General features: G+C 42.9%; 1 protein-coding gene across 1 annotated transcript in view; it reads left to right on the top strand.

The window, feature by feature from the left end:
- ITGA8 (integrin, alpha 8) overlaps positions 1-17,698 on the top strand; it is a 222,221-nt gene that overhangs the window by 12,693 nt on the left and 191,830 nt on the right. The window contains exons 2-3 of the mRNA XM_014548004.1: positions 5-175; positions 805-938. Of these exons, the coding sequence (XP_014403490.1) occupies positions 54-175; positions 805-938 (256 nt within the window). The 5' untranslated portion in view covers positions 5-53. The remainder of the gene's footprint in view (positions 1-4; positions 176-804; positions 939-17,698) is intronic.

The raw sequence follows: 17,698 nt of genomic DNA, 5'->3' as shown, positions 1-17,698 counted from the left end.
GCAGCCGGGCGCAGCCGCTCGCGCCCCTCTGCTGCTTCTGCGCTGCCCTGGGGATGCTGTGGTCCCCCTGCTCACAGGCGTTCAACTTGGACGAGGACAAGCTGACGGTGTACAGCGGCCCGGAGGGCAGCTACTTCGGCTACGCGGTGGACTTCCACATCCCTGCGGCTCGCACGTAAGTCGCCTGGTGCCGGGAGTTCTCGCGCGTGTCCGTGGCCCTCCGCCCGGGGACCGCGTCTGCCCCGCAGCCTGAGTGAGGGAAGAGTCCCTCCCGTTGTCCACTTGCGGTCCCGTCCCGCCCCCGCCACCAGCCTCTGCTCTGCGCTGTGCACGCTCAACTAGAGACCTGCCACTTGCAGGGAACGCGCCAGTTCTGGGGATTTTCAGGTACAAAGCCCAGCATGGCACAGAGCGGGGAGCGGGACGGACACAGGCCGTTAACACAGCGGCCACAACACGGCTGTTTACACGCAGCCTCTGCCAGCGCAGGGTCTGAGCGCAAGTGCAGTCCGCCTGCCACAGCAGCTGGGCTCCGTCCTTTGCTTTTCCAACCACCTCTTTCCGCACCTCACTGTACACACAGCTCCACCTAGAGAAGAATTAGGACTCTTGGCACCCTCTTCCAGACCAGCTTCAGATGCCCGCAGGTTTCCAAGGGGAACGAAAGTTTGACCATCGGCTCCCTCAGAAATGCGTTGCTGCCGCGACCCCCACCCTGGCCTCAGTGGGCGTGCGGCCCGCGCCGCAGCTCCCGTGCGCATTGTTCCGATGCCCACCGAGTAGTTTTCTGCATCCCTTTCGCAGAGCCAGTGTCTTGGTGGGAGCGCCCAAGGCCAACACCAGCCAGCCAGACATCGTGGAGGGGGGAGCCGTCTATTACTGTCCTTGGCCCGCCGAGGGGTCTGCGCAGTGCAAGCAGATACCGTTCGACACCACCAGTAAGTGATATTTGTCATTCTCAACGGTGGGCCCCGGTTTCAAAGAACCAGAGCCTTCCTAGCGTCAACTCCCCGTTTCCTTCCTTCGTACTCATTTGGGCTGCCTGATGGGTCTGTGTTGTGGGCTGTGCAGGTTCCTAGAGAAATCAGCTTTTTAAAGCCTGAGCGGGAGGAAAATGCCAGTGACTCCCAGAGAGGGAACAATATTTTGACCTGGAGTATTTGCGTACATCCTAGTGACCTCTGTTTTCTCACCGTCCTGAGATGAGCATTTTCAGGGTGAGTGGATGCTTTGGAGAAGTACAGATGTTACATCCTAACCTTGATTATGGAGAGAATTTGGTTGCTTCCCAAAGAGATCTGGGAAAAGACAATCCTTAGCATTTCCAGTACCCAAACTCCTGAGGCAAGACCCAGACATTGCTCCATGTTGCTGTTTAATTCTTTACAGAAAGAAAGAATTTTCTTTCAAAATATTGGACATTGGAGGCAAACTAGTACAGGCAGAGTGTGGATGGATTACATTCATTTCCAAAATCCCTAGACAGATGTTTCTTATTTAATTAAAGGGAAAATACATTTTAAACAATTCAGGCTGGTTATGTTTCCTCTGGTGTTTTCTCTTTGGTTCCTGAGAAAACAATTTAAATGTAATACTTTCAAGAACATTAACACTGCATGTTCTAATTTGTACCTCCAAAACTTTTATGAATTCAAAAGGTATATAAGAAAGTAAATATCTTTTCAGAAAAATGTGAATATGTCAGCTCAATGTTTTTCAATGAACATTTAAAATAACTTTTGCATCACACAACTATTTTATAACATCATTATTGTTATATTAGGTAGAAAATCCATTTTCACAGAATTTTGGTAAAATTGAATGGGTGGTATTTGCCTGCTACCTTAATTAATTTGTATTGTTTATTTTAAAGGAGAAAATAGTTGTAATTCTATGAATATGGAAATCATTTGAAAGGAAAGAAATACTGTACAAGAATTACCTTGAGTTATGACCAAATTAGGAAAATATTTTATATTTGTAATGAAACAGTAGGGGACAAACTAGTACAATTGTGGCCATTAAATAAATAGGAAAATAATAAATAAATAGGAAAACAATAAAATGTCAAGAAAAGTTCAGTGTTAGTTAGAGAAAGAGCAGGAGGTACATAGCATCTTTTGTCCAGGTTCTGAAAAAACCTTCTCAATTTCTCAAAAGACTTTCGAGATGTCTGATTTTACTTCTAAATGTAGAAGGTTTTTCTTGATAGCCATATGCACTCATCCTATTATTATTCTTAGCAACCATAACCACAGTAATTTGAGGATTCATAAATAGAAGAAAAGGAAAAAAACAGGAAGGGAGGTAGATGTTTCTGAAATAATTGAGGAAAAAAGAAAAATAGCAAGGCAGAGGCCACAGAACATTTCTGAGAAGTGAATGGTCCATGATGGAATGAACAAAGCCTGGGGGAGTCTCACTAAGATAAGAATCACTGAGAAAAGAAAGTTCCCCATGTTAGCCATCAGGGGGTACTGTGGGCCCAGGAACCTAGGTTGCTGCTGGGAATGGCCTGAGAACAGAACAGGTGGGGGGAAAGGAGTGAGGCTCAGGTGTTTGCTACTGAGTGGCTGCCAGCACTCTGCCCATCTTCTCTACCACTTTATCCACGCATCCCCCAAGAGGGTGGAAGTGCCCTTGGCTGTCATTTGCTGTGAAGCTGTGAAAAAGAGAACGGGACAGCAGGAGCCAGTAGAGCTATTTCCAGTTTTAGCATCTTCTGTGTGTAGCGTATGATCTTGGAACCAAAGGTAAAAAGGCAAAACAAAGACATTGCTGACTCTGGGTCTTGTAGTCAACGTTCTCAGATGCATTGTGCTTATTGATCACCTGCTAGGTAGCAGTCACTTACATACATTATTTCTAATGCATAAAATAAAACAACCATGTGAAATCCATTGTATGCATAAGGAAACTGTCATAAAAAGTGTTAAAATATATAGATGCCTAAGACCACACAAGGGTAAGAAGTAGATGCCGGGCTGGGAAAGAGGTCTGTGCTCCAAAACCTGCCTGTGCACCCTGCCCTCCTTCCTCATGGAACTGGACCTGAGGCACTGCTCACCTTCCCGTCCCCTCCCCCATGCCCTCGCCCCAGCGTTAGCCTCACAAATATAAATTTAGATCCCATAGAGAAGATCTGAAAGGGAAATGAACTTCGGTGGAGGGTTGTGGGAACCAGAGAGTGCAGAAGCAGCCTTTGTCTTGGTGGGAATAATGGGTTGCATATGCCTCTGGTTCGCCGCAGCTCCCGCCAGCAGCCCCGTCAGTGTCCCCCTCATCCGCGCCCCGTCTTCTCTTTGCCCTTCGGCAGCAACATAGTTTCCCCACAACGAGGAAGAAAAGTTCTCCGCTTGACAAAGTTTTGAGTGCTGGACACCCACAAACTCACATGCATGTAATAGTGTGATGTTTCAGGCATATATACATATATATTACATATATACATACAAAAATACACATATGAATATATATATATATACACACACACACACACACATATAATATTGCAAATATTCCTCTGTAAAGATAGTCATTACTTTCCCTGTCTTTACCCTGTCTGCTTTTACTATTACATCTGAATTCAAGACATTCTATACTAACTTGACCTTTTAATGACATTGTTTCAACTTGTTCAGGCCCCTTGAGTGTCAACAATTTAGTGTTTGCTGTGGTAACCTACTAAATTCTCTCAGCCTAGACGCTAAAGGAGACTGGCCTATATTTAGCCCCTGAATCTGGTTGTGATCTTGAACCTCAGTTTATTTAAGGTCAGATGCCTTTTTAAAAAACTACCTTTTATTTAAAATTTTTGTCATTAAAAATCATTTTTTAACGTTATCTTACAACTTGGATTTTTTTTTATTACTTCTCATCATAAATGCAGCAACAGAGGAAGCTGGGAATAGCCTAGCACTTCAAATGCATGAATACTATTAAAGTCTGTGGTCCTTTCAAGTATGGTAAAAGGAAACTTTAGGGAAGCATATGGCAGTGGGGGAGGTGCAAAGTGCAAAGAGTAGACAATTTTCCTGCTCTGTACAAAATCAAGTGGTTCCCAAAGAGCACTTCTCTCATCTCCCTCTCTCCTTCCCTCTTACTTCACTAGAATAAAATTCCCCCATCACCAAATTGATTTCTTTCACTTTTGCCTCAGGAGCTCTCTAAACCGTGCCCTGTCCTAACTTAAATCATCACATCTGCCAAATTCATGCCTCTCATTTCTAAGTCTACTCCGAGGTTCATTTCTTCGTTTTCCTACTAGATTTTCCAAACCCATGTGTGGATTAAATAAACACTGCGAGATTACAGCCCTCCGACTAAAAGGGGGATGGCCCTAGCTGGTTTGGCTCAGTGGATAGAGCATCCGCCTGTGGACTGAAGGGGCCTGGGTTCGATTCCGGTCAGGGGCACATGCTTGGGTTATGGGCTCAATCCCCAGTGAGGGGTATGCAGGAGGCAACCGATCAATGATTCTCTCACATCATTGATGTTTTTATCTCTCTCCCCCTCTCCCTTCCTCTCTGAAATCAAAGAAAATATATTTAAAAAATAAATAAATGAAAGGGGCATGGATGAAGCAGAATGACAGACACCTATCTTTAGAAGGAGGAAAGGGCAAATTGCAACAATAGTAACAAAAGCATAGCACACAAATACCTGGTTGTTTCAAATGAAACATTTTGAAGAGAAAGATAAGGCATGTGCTCATTAATGATGATAATCATCATAGCACTAATAATGGAGAGGCAGTACAGCTGGGAACCACCCACACTTAGGGACCCACATAAGGAGTGAACAGGAAGAGGTGGAGGTGCCACTGAGATTTGGAAGCCATTTGAGAAAGACTGCTAGGATTGGCTGGCCTTAATGTAGTGTCCTGTGTAAAACAAACACCCCACCCCCCAATTAAAAAAAAATCACACCACCTTAAAATTTTGTTAAAATATTCAAAGCTCTGGAATGGTAAGATTTTTGTTAGAATTGTGTTTGGACTTGGAGACCGGAAGCCTTTGTTTTAGGGGAATCTGTTTTATTTTGTGCGAGTGAGCCCACAATAAGACACAGCTCAGAGCATCTGGCGCTGTGACTGGTATAGGAGTGTTTTTTGATAGTCTTGGGTGTGCCCTTTTTCTCATGTGAGGGTTGGGAAACATATTGGGCACATAAGTCTTGCTTTTCCAACTTCCTCAGAAAGAAATCAGCTTTTGTTCAGGAACAAAGAAAAGAAAAATGTAGGTCAGAGCAACCCAAGTAAATGGCAGAGGAAATAACACAAATGTGACAGAGCTCAGTGAGAACAGAAATCTGGACTCTGGAAAATTCAATTGAAAACGAGAGAGAGAGAGAGAGAGAGAGAGAGAGAGAGAGAGAGAGACCTAAAGGTAACCTGCTCCTTTTAAGAATGAATAAACCCATGTATTAGGGCGGGAAGCTTACTCTGATCCCATTGAGTCATCGGAGGTGGTTCAGCAGGACGGTTTACTATTCTAGAAGCAATTCATGATGGCGACCACCCCTGATAAGCTGTCCTGACAGATGCAGCCCACATCCCCAAACTTCTCCCAGTTGGCTCAGAATCCCACGTGACAGAACGAAGTCAAGTCCTGATCTAAAAAGGGAGGAGGCAGTGGTCCCAACATCACATAGCAACCGAGGAAGCAATTAGAAAAAGGAAGTCCTTGAAACTCCAACTAGAAATGGGAAACAGATCTGCTCTACGGCTGGTTGAGTTGTATGAGCGTTAGGCGCCTGTTGCTTAATTTGCAAAATTCTTTCAAGAAGTTGGAAGTCTGTGATGGAACAGGCTTCCAGGCTTTTGGCAGGAATGGTCAGTGCTGCTTTCTGGGAGAAATGTAGGAAACTGTCTTGAAATTATTCTGAAAGCAGAAAAACGCACTTTGACATTTAAGCTGGCCGGTTGAGATGTGTGCACTCAAACTTTACCTGTTCTGTATAAAGAATCCTGTATCTGATTGTGTTGAGGAGCGTTTGCCAGCATCTCTAAAAGCTCAGGTGTGCCCTGATGGACACCATCCAGATATGCAAATGTGGATGTTTGAGGAGGGGAGTTGAAGGAATAATTATTGGTCTTATTAAAAGCACTCTCTTAAAAATATAATTTTCCAAATTCAGTTTAAATACACCTTTACAAAACCATATTTAGTGCCTCGAGAAAGGTGTACCTCTATAATGAAATCCTAATATACATTTAAAATCATTTTAATTTTGGGTTATGCTATATGGAGATTTAGGATAGATAAGCAAATTATAGTTCACAAATAAACAGTTTACACCCAATTTAAAGCATTCTCCTTACTGCGCTGGTGTTACTCTGCACGGGTGTTATTCAATTTGGAAGGAATAGAGCCCAACCGCAGCCCGGTGGAAAGGCCAGTGCCCGGATCTGATATTTAGGTGTTTCCCCAAGGTCGCCAAATTGAGTAACTCTTCCAGACCCATAAGCACTGCTCACAGCGATTACGTTCCCTTTTGATTATTTTAGTAAAATGAAGACATCGATTACAAAAACAAGTGTTTAGAGGAGTGGTTGCCAGGCATTGGGAGTAGGAAAGAGCGCCTGTCTGCAAGGAGGCAGAACAAGGGAGTTTTGGGAGGTGATGGAACTTTCTGTGTCTTGATTGTGGTGGGTTCCATTGAATGTACTTGCCAAAACCCATTGAACTATATATCACCAACAGGGAATTTTACTGCATGCAAATGGAAAATGAGAAAAAAGACATTTTAGAGAATGCCAGAGAGCTATATATTAGATCTGATGATCAAATGTGGTTCTGTGGCCACTGCTATGAACATGTGGACAGCAAGCTCGTACACTAAAGGAAGGTCTGAGTGATAATAACTGGAAGTTTAAGGACATAAGCCCTCTGAATGCTCAGGCTACTGCCTCTAAGTGAGGGTGAATAATTAGATCATCATTAGGACCTTTAAATAAAGGATGTGTTTGGTAAGAAAACTATGAATGAAAACATGTTGAGTAAACATGAATCTTTGCAATGAACAGCCACACTTATGTAATTCTCACATCCTTACTGAAATTCAGGCCTGGGACACCTTGTTCATAGTCATTAAACCAAGACGATCTGGCTTCAAACACATTATTGTAGTTATCAAAATTAGTACACTTGCACTGCAGTAATTTTCTTATTAACATCAGGTCAATTTTATTCTCCTGGTCTGATATGTAACATGTGAACACAGATTTGTATGTGACACTGAAAAGCCTCTATGTCAGTCTGTCCTGTTTCCAGGACACAGAGGTTAGAGAGCAGGGCACACACCATTGCGATGGGAATAGGCTTATGCAGCCCACATTACACGGGGTTTCTCACCCAGGTGTAGCAGTGACTCCCTCAGCCAGATTGTGGCTCCCTTTCAGGTTTCAGTTATCCTCCCCTGTGATTTGCCCAGGTGTCTCCAACTAAGCCACCGCCCTCTTGCCACACTGCTTACACACCTTATCCGTATAGCACAACACTCATAGCACAGTTTATTTTTCACACGTGTATTTCGTACACACGTGTTCCCACTCATTCTGTGTCCATGTTCTGGTACCTCTTTCTTCACCACCTAGAACATCTCTCTTTTTAAAATATATATATTGTTACTGATTTTAGAAAGAGAGGAAGGGAGAGGGAGAGAGAGAAACATCAATCGCCTGCCTCCTGCACACCCCCCACTGGGGATCAAGCCGGCAACGTGGGCCTGTGCTCTGATCTGGAATTGAACTAGTGACCTTCTGGTGCATGGGACGACGCTCAATTCACTGAGCCACACTGGCTGGCCACCACCCAGAACATCTTATCCTCCAGAAATGATTTTCTGGAACATCAGGCTTTTCTCTTTCTACAATTCTGAGCAGGACATGTTTCAGAAATGAATAAAGTTGCTGCAAATCCCTTTTTATTTTTTTGGTTAATCCTCACCAGAGGGTATTTTTTCCATTGATTTTTAGAGAGAATAGCAAGGAGGGAGTGAGGGAGAAAAAGAAAAAGAGAAAGAGAGAGAGAAACATCGATGTGAGAGAGACACATTGGTTGCCTCTCAAACATGCCCTAACAGGGGCCAGGGATCAAACTTGCAACCCAGAAGTCGAACCCTAGACCTTTGGTACACGGATGACACTCTAACCACTGAGAAACACTGGCCAGGGCTGCAAATCCTTTTTAGAAGAAAGGGGGCATAATACTAAAAAATAATATTTTCAAATATCCCCAGTATAAATAGTCAAGTAAATTATGACATAATCACACAATTAAGTATTACATAACTATAAAAATTTTCTACCACTAATCAGTATAATAAGGGAAAATGCTTTGTTTTAATGCTAAGTGAATACATAAAATTCAAAATTGTATCTACAATCTTAGAAGAGTATGAGAAGGAATATGCAATGAGAAGCTGTCTGGGAGATAATGGATTTTTTTTTCTTTTTCAAATACATTTCTTTCTTATTTTCCAAACCGTTATGACTAGGGAAAGTAATGACAAAAACAATCTTGCAAAAATGTCTGCATGAAATTATCATGTTCGGTGATGTTATGAAGATTAACAATAAAAGTTTATAATTAAGGTTTTGTATTGGCTGATGACAGTCTTAGTTGCTCTGTCGTTTTGTCTTGGGTATAGATGGTTTAGAAATATCTACATAGAGGTACTTATGTTTCAAACTACAAAAAAATGATGACATTTTTAGTAACAATTATATACTTAAAAATAAGAACATGCAGTGTATCACCTGTATTCATTATAGAATAAACCAGTAGAGCCCTGGCCAGTGTGGCTCAGTGGTAGAGTGTCGCCTGTGCACCAAGGGGTCATGGGTTCAATTCCCAATCAAGGGTGCATACCTGGGTTGTAGGTTCAATCCCCAGCCCCGCCTTCTGGGGAGGCAACCAATCGATCTCTCTCTCTCTCTCTCTCTCTCTCTCTCTCTCTCTTTCCCCACCTCCTTTCCACTCTCTCTAATAATCAGTGGAAAAAATATCCTTGGGTGAGGATTACCAACAACCACAACAAAAACAATAGAAATATAGATTTGTTTCACGGCAGTTTCTAGAGCCTTTTAGAATAAGAGGGATGTTTATGAGTAAAACTGCTTTTCAGTGTACCTGAGTATGCTAAGCAGTCCAGGGGAAATCAATTCACAAACTTCTTATAATGCAGCCAGTTCACAGAACTTGTAATAGGAGGCCATTGGCAAAAGTCAGAGTGGCTACAGGTCCAGATAATCCAGAATGTGGACGGCATTTAATAGAGTCAGAATGTCCAGGCAAACTTACGAAGCAGCATGAAATTTTACAATATGATTTGGTGCTTAGTTTGTGATCTGTTATGTACAATAATCAGGTATTTCTTTTCTTTAAAACATTACATATGTGCCAGTGATGAGTTAAAACATCTATTTAGAGTATTTCTTCTGGGGAGCACCATTCTACTCATTCCCAAGTAAGGTTTGTAAATATTCTGTAGAGCTAAGATGTATCTGTTTACATAAGTTAAGAGTATGTCAACATACTTGTCAACGATATTGGTTGGACAGGAAAGAGTGAAAGCTGGTGGGAGGATATGAAGATACTGGCTGAGTGAAGGCTGCAGCAGCATTTCCCAAGATCTCTTTTATACTGAGCATGAAGGTTTCCATGTCAGATAAATTTGGAAATGGCTGCATTCACTCCCCTACTGTGTTAGTCAAGTTTCTCTAGAGAAACATAACCTATAGAATGTATACAGGGTGGAGCAAAAATAGGTTTACAGTTGTTCATATGAAAAATAATACAGTCCTATATAATAAAAGCATAGCATGCAAATTGTTCCCTCGACTGGGAGTTCATCGGGAATTTGACCAGGGGGTGGGGCCAGCCAGGGGAAGGGAGGGAGTACCTGGCCGGCAGCCAGCAGCTGCTAGGGACCCTACCAGTGCACGAATTTCATGCACTGGGCCTCTAGTAATTAATAAATAATAACACAAGGATAAACCTGTGTTTCATGTACTCACAACTATAAACCTACTTTTGCCTCACCCCTGTATATAAAGGAAGAGAGTTATTCTAAGGAATTGACTCACACAACGTTAGAGACTAAGTCCCATGATCTGCCATTTGCAAGCAGGAGGCCCAGGAAAGCCAGTGTTATGATTGAGTCTGAGTCCAAAGGCCTAAGAACCAGGAGCACTGAGGGCAAGAGAAGATCAGTGTCTCAGGTCAGGCAGCCAGGCAGAGAGGCCAGATTCTTTTTTCCTCTTCCTTTTTGTTCTTTTCAGGCCCTCAACAAATTGGATGATGCCTACCCACTTGGGGAGGGCAAACCACTTTAGTTTGTCCACCAAGTCAACTGCTAATTTCATCTGGGAACACCCTGACAGAAACATCCAGAAATAATGTTTAGTTAAATATCTGGCCACCCTATGATCAGGGTCAAGTGAACACATAAAATTGGCCATCACACCCTCTATGAGACTCACAATGCATATTTTCCTAGAAAAGGCATTGAGAATTTACAAATAAAAGAAACCCATTGGATACATACAATAGGACATTAATTCTCCTCACATTTCTTAGGCCACGGACTGCCCAGGTATTGCTATAGTAACAATGACCCCAAATCTCTGGCTTAAAACAAGGAAGGCTTATTGCTTTTTCACACTCTATCCTTAATATGAGTTGGTAGGGAGGCTCTGCTAATTCAAGTCACCCAAAGACTGGAAAATGAAGGTTTCTATTGACACGTGCTTTCAAGATCACCCTAACTGGAAAGGGGATGTGGCAAATTACATGCTGTCTGTTAGAGCTTCCACCAGGAATTGACATTTACTTCTTTTCCTCACCTTTGGTAGTCCAAAGAATGCCTAGAAAGCTAGCCATGCCAACTTATTAAAATATCTAACACATTATCTATCCATAACTATAAACATTGTATCTACAACCTTTAAGAGAATACTAGGAAGGGAATACAATAAAAGAGGTTGTATTTGAAACTCAATTAAAACAGTTTTTCTTCTATTTATAATGGACATATTTTGAAGGACATGTGTTTGGGAGATGGTAATAATGTAGTTCTTTGGGGATATAGTCCTAATCCCCACACTTATGGTAGAGAACAGACACATGACACGGAAATAAAGGGGTTTCAACAGAAGTGAAGATAAGTGAGACTTTTGTATCAACAGCCAGTCCTCAACCTATTCCAGCTGGCCCCCTCTCTCTACCACAAATACCATTGTTTTGGAAGACTAAATGCCCTTCATTTATTCAGCCAGGCTCCTTGAGTGACTTCCTAGTAAGTCATAATGTCTTTTCCCCCTTATAGCACCTTTTGGTTAACTTTAACCCATTTTTACTTATAAAAATGTTATCTACAGGGAGCAGTGGAGTTGAAAGTAAAGATCAGTGTTAGCAAACAGTAAAATTAAATTTCAGTGACTGGACGAGTGTTAGTGACTTTCTACAAGCAAATGCTGTCTCAGCCACTGGAAGAATGACCATGAACAGAGTGCAGCACCATACCTTTGTGTAGTTTACAATGACTAGCCAGTGACAAATTAAGAAAAAGTAAGGTAAGGACAAGAGGACAGAGAGTGGTGTGTGTGTGTGTGTGTGTGTGTGTGTGTGTGTGTGTGTGTACACCTTTATTTTAGATTGAGTGGGATACTAGTTTCCTGTTGCCACTGTGATAATTTACCATACATTTAGTGGCTTTAAAAAACACAGTGGTCTGGTGCATGAAATTTGTGCACATTAAAAGGGAATTAATTAGAGGAAATATTTTAATATTGCTATTTGCCCTTTCTCTATAATAGAATTGCCAGAAATGAAAGAAAATTAGTAAAATGTATATGAAAATAATATATAAATTTATTAATAAATAAACAATAACAGCCTCACGTCCCCCGGCCTTGCCACGCACACAACCCCACCCACCTGTGCCCGCTGTGCAAGCAGCCTCCTGCTGTTCGGTTGTTATGACTTGAGGGCATATAAATTTATTAATAAATAAACAATAACAGCCTCATGTCCCCCGGCCTTGCCACGCACACAGCCCCACCCACCTGTGCCTGCTGTGCATGCAGCCTCCTGTTGATCAGTTGTTATGACGTGAGGGCGTCATGACCATTTGCATATCACCCTTTTATTACTATAGATATTTGGAAGCCAAGTCTAAAACAGGTCTCCCTGGGCTAAAATCAAGGTGTTGGCAGAGCTGTGTTCCTTTCTAGAGGCTCTCAGGGAGAATCTGTTTCCTTGTATTTTCCAGCTTCTCATGGCTCTCTTTTATTTTCAAAGCCAGTAATGTCAGCTTAGTCTTTCCCACACTCCCATGTCTCTGGTTCTCCTTTTCTGCCTCCTTCTTTCACGTTAAATTATCTTTGTTATTACATTAGGCCCACCCCTATAGGGTCCCAATAGGAAAGAGTGATAGAAAATGAGACCAGAGAGCCATGTATAGGCAAGATTATAGTACCTTAAAGGCCAACGCATGGACTTGGGATTTTATGCCAAGAGTGATATGCGGCTGATGGTGCTTTTGAGTAGGCAGGTAACATAATTTGAATTGTGTTTTTAAAAGGATCTGTTTAATAGACTGTAGTCAAGTAAGAGTAGAAGCAAGCATGTCTCTGGTTCTCCTTTTCTGCCTCCTTCTTTCACGTTAAATTATCTTTGTTATTACATTAGGCCCACCCCTATAGGGTCCCAATAGGAAAGAGTGATAGAAAATGAGACCAGAGAGCCATGTATAGGCAAGATTATAGTACCTTAAAGGCCAACGCATGGACTTGGGATTTTATGCCAAGAGTGATATGCGGCTGATGGTGCTTTTGAGTAGGCAGGTAACATAATTTGAATTGTGTTTTTAGAAGGATCTGTTTAATAGACTGTAGTCAAGCAAGAGTAGAAGCAAGGAGACCATTGTCCAGTGATAGAGAAGTATGATTTAGGTTGAGGGATAGCAGTTAGGATTGAGAAATGGTTGGATTTGGGATTTGTTTGAAAGTGCAGTTGGTAAGATTTCATTGTGGATCAGAGAAAGGGTACAGAAGAAAGAGAAAATTTTGACTGGAGTGACTGGAGGAATGGGACTGAGACAGGAAACAGTAGGGAAGGAGCAAGTCTTGGGGAAGATATTGAGAGTTGAGTTCAGATATGTAAAATTTGAGGTGCTTGTTGATATTCAAGTGATGTCAAGTGGGCAGTTGGATAAATAAACCCAGAGTTCAGGCAAGAGGTTGGAGATTTAAACTGGAAGTTGTAAGAATGTAGATGATATTTAAGATCATAATTTAGGGAGTGAGTGTGAATGGAGAGGAGAAGAGAAGCAAAAGGAAAAGAGAAGGGAAGAGGAGGGAAGGGAAGATGGAAAATCCAAGTTGAGATTGAGTCCTGGAGCAAACTGACATTTAGCAAAATATTGGAGAATTGAGAAGGATGGACAAAAGACATTAATATTAAATTTTAGTGAATATTAAATATGATGAAGTGAAGTTAAAATGATTATTGAGGTTTGGGGCATGAGAACTGGGAAAATGGCTAGAATGTTGGCAGATAACACATATCTTGTTGGAAAATATTTCAGTTTGAGTTACAATGGGAAATCCAAATGGACAGAAAATCTAGCTCAGAATCTTTTATGCTCTGTTTCCTGTGGTTCAGTTGCATCATGAAATAGTTTGCCTCTGCAACTTTACTCATGTGATTCAACCTCCTAGAATAAACCTACTTTTTCATCTCTTTTTATCTTTTTCCGAAGTCCCATTTGTCCTTCAAGATCTTATTCTGATCTCACATCTGCCCAAATCCATTCCCAGTTCTGCCCAACGACATGCATTCTTTCCTCATCTGGATTATTTTACATTTCAGATAGGTCTTTAAAGAAGTCCTTAATACAGTCCATCCTGTATTATGTTCATTTGTACATGTGTTATCATCTGCAGTATTTTTGAGGCTGTGAAAAGCAGGGATGAGTTTTTATTTCTTTTTACAATTTCTAGACTGTTTTATACAAATAAAGTATACCATACATGTATGTGTATACCATCTATAATAATAAAAGGGTAATATGCTAATTAGACCAGACATCCTTCCGGATGTCATTCCGGACAAAGCTGGGGCCATAGGGAAGCCCTCCTGGGTCCCTGGTGCCTGCAGGCAGCCATAGGGAAGCCAGCCTGGGTCCTGGGTGCCTGCAGGAAGCCGGGGAAGGAAGGCCTACTCTTGCACGAATTTCATGCATCAGGCCTCTAGTGCAATATATAATCTTAATGGTGGTTAGAAATGTAAGCCTAGATCTATATATATAAAAGCCTAAGTGACCGTTATGGCAGAACAACTGGAACAACCAGTCGCTATGATGCCCACTGAGCAGGCAGGCAGGCGAGCTGTTAGGAGTGAGCAGGCAGGCAGGCAAGCAGTTAGGAGTGATCAGGAAGGCAGGCAGGCAAGTGGTTAGGGGTGAGTATCCCGGATTGTGAGAGGGATGTCTGACTGCTGGATGTCCAACTGCAGGGATTGGGCCTAAACCAGCAGTAGGACATTCCCTGAGGGGTCCCAGATTGTGAGAGGGCTGGGCTGGGCTGAGGGACCCCCCGCCTCGTGCACAAATTTTGTGCAACCGGTCTCTAGTATTAATTAAAAACTCAGCGACGTAGGCACATTTATCAATGCACGAGTATCCTATCTAATAAAGAGGGAATATGCTAATTGTCCCTCATGCCATCGCAAAGATGGCGGCGCCCATAGCCAATAAGGAGCGTTTCCTCATCTGGATTATTTTACATTTCAGATAGGTCTTTAAAGAAGTCCTTAATACAGTCCATCCTGTATTATGTTCATTTGTACATGTGCTATCATCTGCAGTGTTTTTGAGGCTGTGAAAAGCAGGGCTAAGTTTTTATTTTTTTTTACAATTTCTAGACTGTTTTATACAAATAAAGTATACATGTATGTGTATACCATCTATAAAAATAAAAGGGTAATATGCTAATTAGACCAGTCATCCTTCCGGATGTCATTCCAGACAAATCTGGGGCCATAGGGAAGCCCCCTGGGTTCCCGGTGCCTGCAGGCAGCCATAGGGAAGCTAGCCCGGGTCCTGGGTGCCTGCGGGAAGCTGGGGAAGGAAGGCCTACTCTTGCAAAAATTTCATGCATTGGGCCTCTAGTGCAATATGTAATCTTAATGGTGGTTAGAAATGTAAGACTAGATCTATATATATAAAAGCCTAAGTGACCATTATGGCAGAACAACCAGTCGCTATGATGCCCACTGAGCAGGCAGGCAAGCGAGCAGTTGGGGGTGAGCAGGAAGGCAGGCAGGCAAGTGGTTAGGGGTGAGTATCCCGGATTGTGAGAGGGATGTCTGACTGCTGGATGTCCAACTGCAGGGATTGGGCCTAAACCAGCAGTAGGACATTCCCTGAGGGGTCCCAGATTGTGAGAGGGCTGGGCTGGGCTGAGGGACCCCCCGCCTCGTGCACAAATTTTGTGCAACCGGTCTCTAGTATTAATTAAAAACTCAGCGACGTAGGCACATTTATCAATGCACGAGTATCCTATCTAATAAAGAGGGAATATGCTAATTGTCCCTCATGCCATCGCAAAGATGGCGGCACCCATAGCCAATAAGGAGCGAATATGCTAATTGACTGCCCCACCCTCAAAGATGGCAGCTCTCACAGCAAATAAGGAGGGAATATGCTAATTGACTGCCCCGCCTTCAAAGATGGCGGTGCCCCGTCCACAAGATGGCGGTGCTCAGTCCCCGCAGCCCCACAGGGGGTGGCAGGTGTGCGACAAGGCCAGGCTTGCCCCCAGGTGGGCCTGGCCTTGCTATGCACCTGCCTCCAGAGTCCCCCTGTCACTCAGCCCCCCAGCTGCCCAGGGTTGTGAGAGGGATGTCTGACTGCTGGATGTCCAACTGCAAGGATTGGGCCTAAACCAGCAGTAGGACATTCCCCGAGGGGTCCCGGATTGCTAGAGGTCTGGGCTGGGCTGAGGGACACCCTCCCCCCCGTGCACGAATTTTGTGCACCTGGCCTCTAGTATTATATAAAAACTCAGCGACGTAAGCACATTTAACAATGCATGAGTATCCTATCTAATAAAGAGGGAATATGCTAATTGTCCCTCACGCCATCGCAAAGATGGCAGCGCCCACAGCCAATAAGGAGGGAATATGCTACTTGACTGCCCCGCCCTCAAAGATGGTGGTGCCCACAGCCACAAGATGGCGGTGCACAGTCCCCTTAGCCCCACTGGGGTGGCAGGTGTGTGACAAGGCCAGGCTTGCCCCCAGGTAGGCCCGGCCTTGTTGTGCACCTGCCTCCAGAGTCCCCTGTCCCTCAGACCCCCAGCTGCCCTGGGTCAGCCTGAGGCACAGGCAAGCCTCAGATGGCAGCTTCCCAGCCACTTAGGGCTGCCTGAGGCTCAGGTGACCAGGGCCGGCCGAGGCTTGCGCTGCCAGCAGTGGCAGCAGCAGAGGTGTGATGGGGGCATTGCCTTCCTCTGATCGCCGGGTCGCCTCCTGCCCCTGAGGGCTCCCGGACTGTGAGAGGGGCCAGGCCGGGCTGAGGACCCCCTCCCCTCCAGTGCATGAATTTTCATGCACCGGGCCTCTAGTATCAGATATAATAGAATGACATGTAGAAGATAGATGTGTGTGGAAGCATTCAGCTTAGGGAAGTGGCCTGAGTATCACACCAAAAATTAGTAACTGTGTTGGAGGGGTCAGAACTGGTACCACAGGTAATGTAAGTTTTAGATTATACTCATTTTTAAGGTATATGTAGTCAAACTTATTTTCTTCTCTTTTAGCTCAGATTTTATATATATGTACTACTGATCAGGATAGGGTATCAGAGAAATACAAGGTTCTAAAATGTTATACATTCATGGGGTTGCACGAATTACTTTCTAGGCTTTCCCCCTCCCCCCTTTTTTTCCCCCAGATGGTTTATCAAGCTTGGGAGAAAGTATTATGCATAATTTCTACACCTTAGATTGCATTATATTATACCAAATGAACCATAGATACTTACAGCCCACATAAACTCTGTTTGCCCATTCATGGCAAACATTTAATAAAGATAATCTGGAAAGAAAGTTAAGTAAATGTGATGCATATTCACAAAAATGTGGTGTTTAGAATGAGCTAACAAAAAGGAAGTCAGTCCCTAGCAAAGATGGACAAGCTAAAATGAGGCCTTCTTCCTACCTTTTGTGTCCATTTTTTTTAGACATTGTGTCTTGGTCCCTTTTTATTAATCCTTCTAAAATCTAATACAGGCGGGGGCAAACTGTAGGTTTACAGTTATTCATGGAAAATAATACAATAATTAACAAGTAACAATACAAGAATAAACTATGTTTTGTGTACTCATAACTGTAAACCTAGTTTTGCTTCACCCTGCACATCTCTATTGTATACTGCATAGATATAATAAGAGATTATCTTCTGGTTGCTATATACAAGTCAAAAGGCTATATATTATACTTAAATAGAATTTTCAAAGTAGATTTTACCTCCTTAACATGAAAGCAAAATTAATTTAAGTAAAATGTGCAGTAGAGCTAAGGGAAGGATGGTAAAGTAAACTCTGGTAATTTTTTTTTTAAATGAGAAGAGTCTGAATTCTTATTTTAAAAATATATTTTATTGATTTTTTACAGAGAGGAAGGGAGAGA

Source organism: Myotis brandtii, unplaced genomic scaffold (genome assembly GCF_000412655.1).
Source record: "Myotis brandtii unplaced genomic scaffold, ASM41265v1 scaffold49, whole genome shotgun sequence".
Taxonomy (NCBI): Eukaryota; Metazoa; Chordata; class Mammalia; order Chiroptera; family Vespertilionidae; genus Myotis; species Myotis brandtii.
Note: the sequence above shows the minus strand (reverse complement) of the source record. Positions and strands in the feature narration are given on the sequence as shown.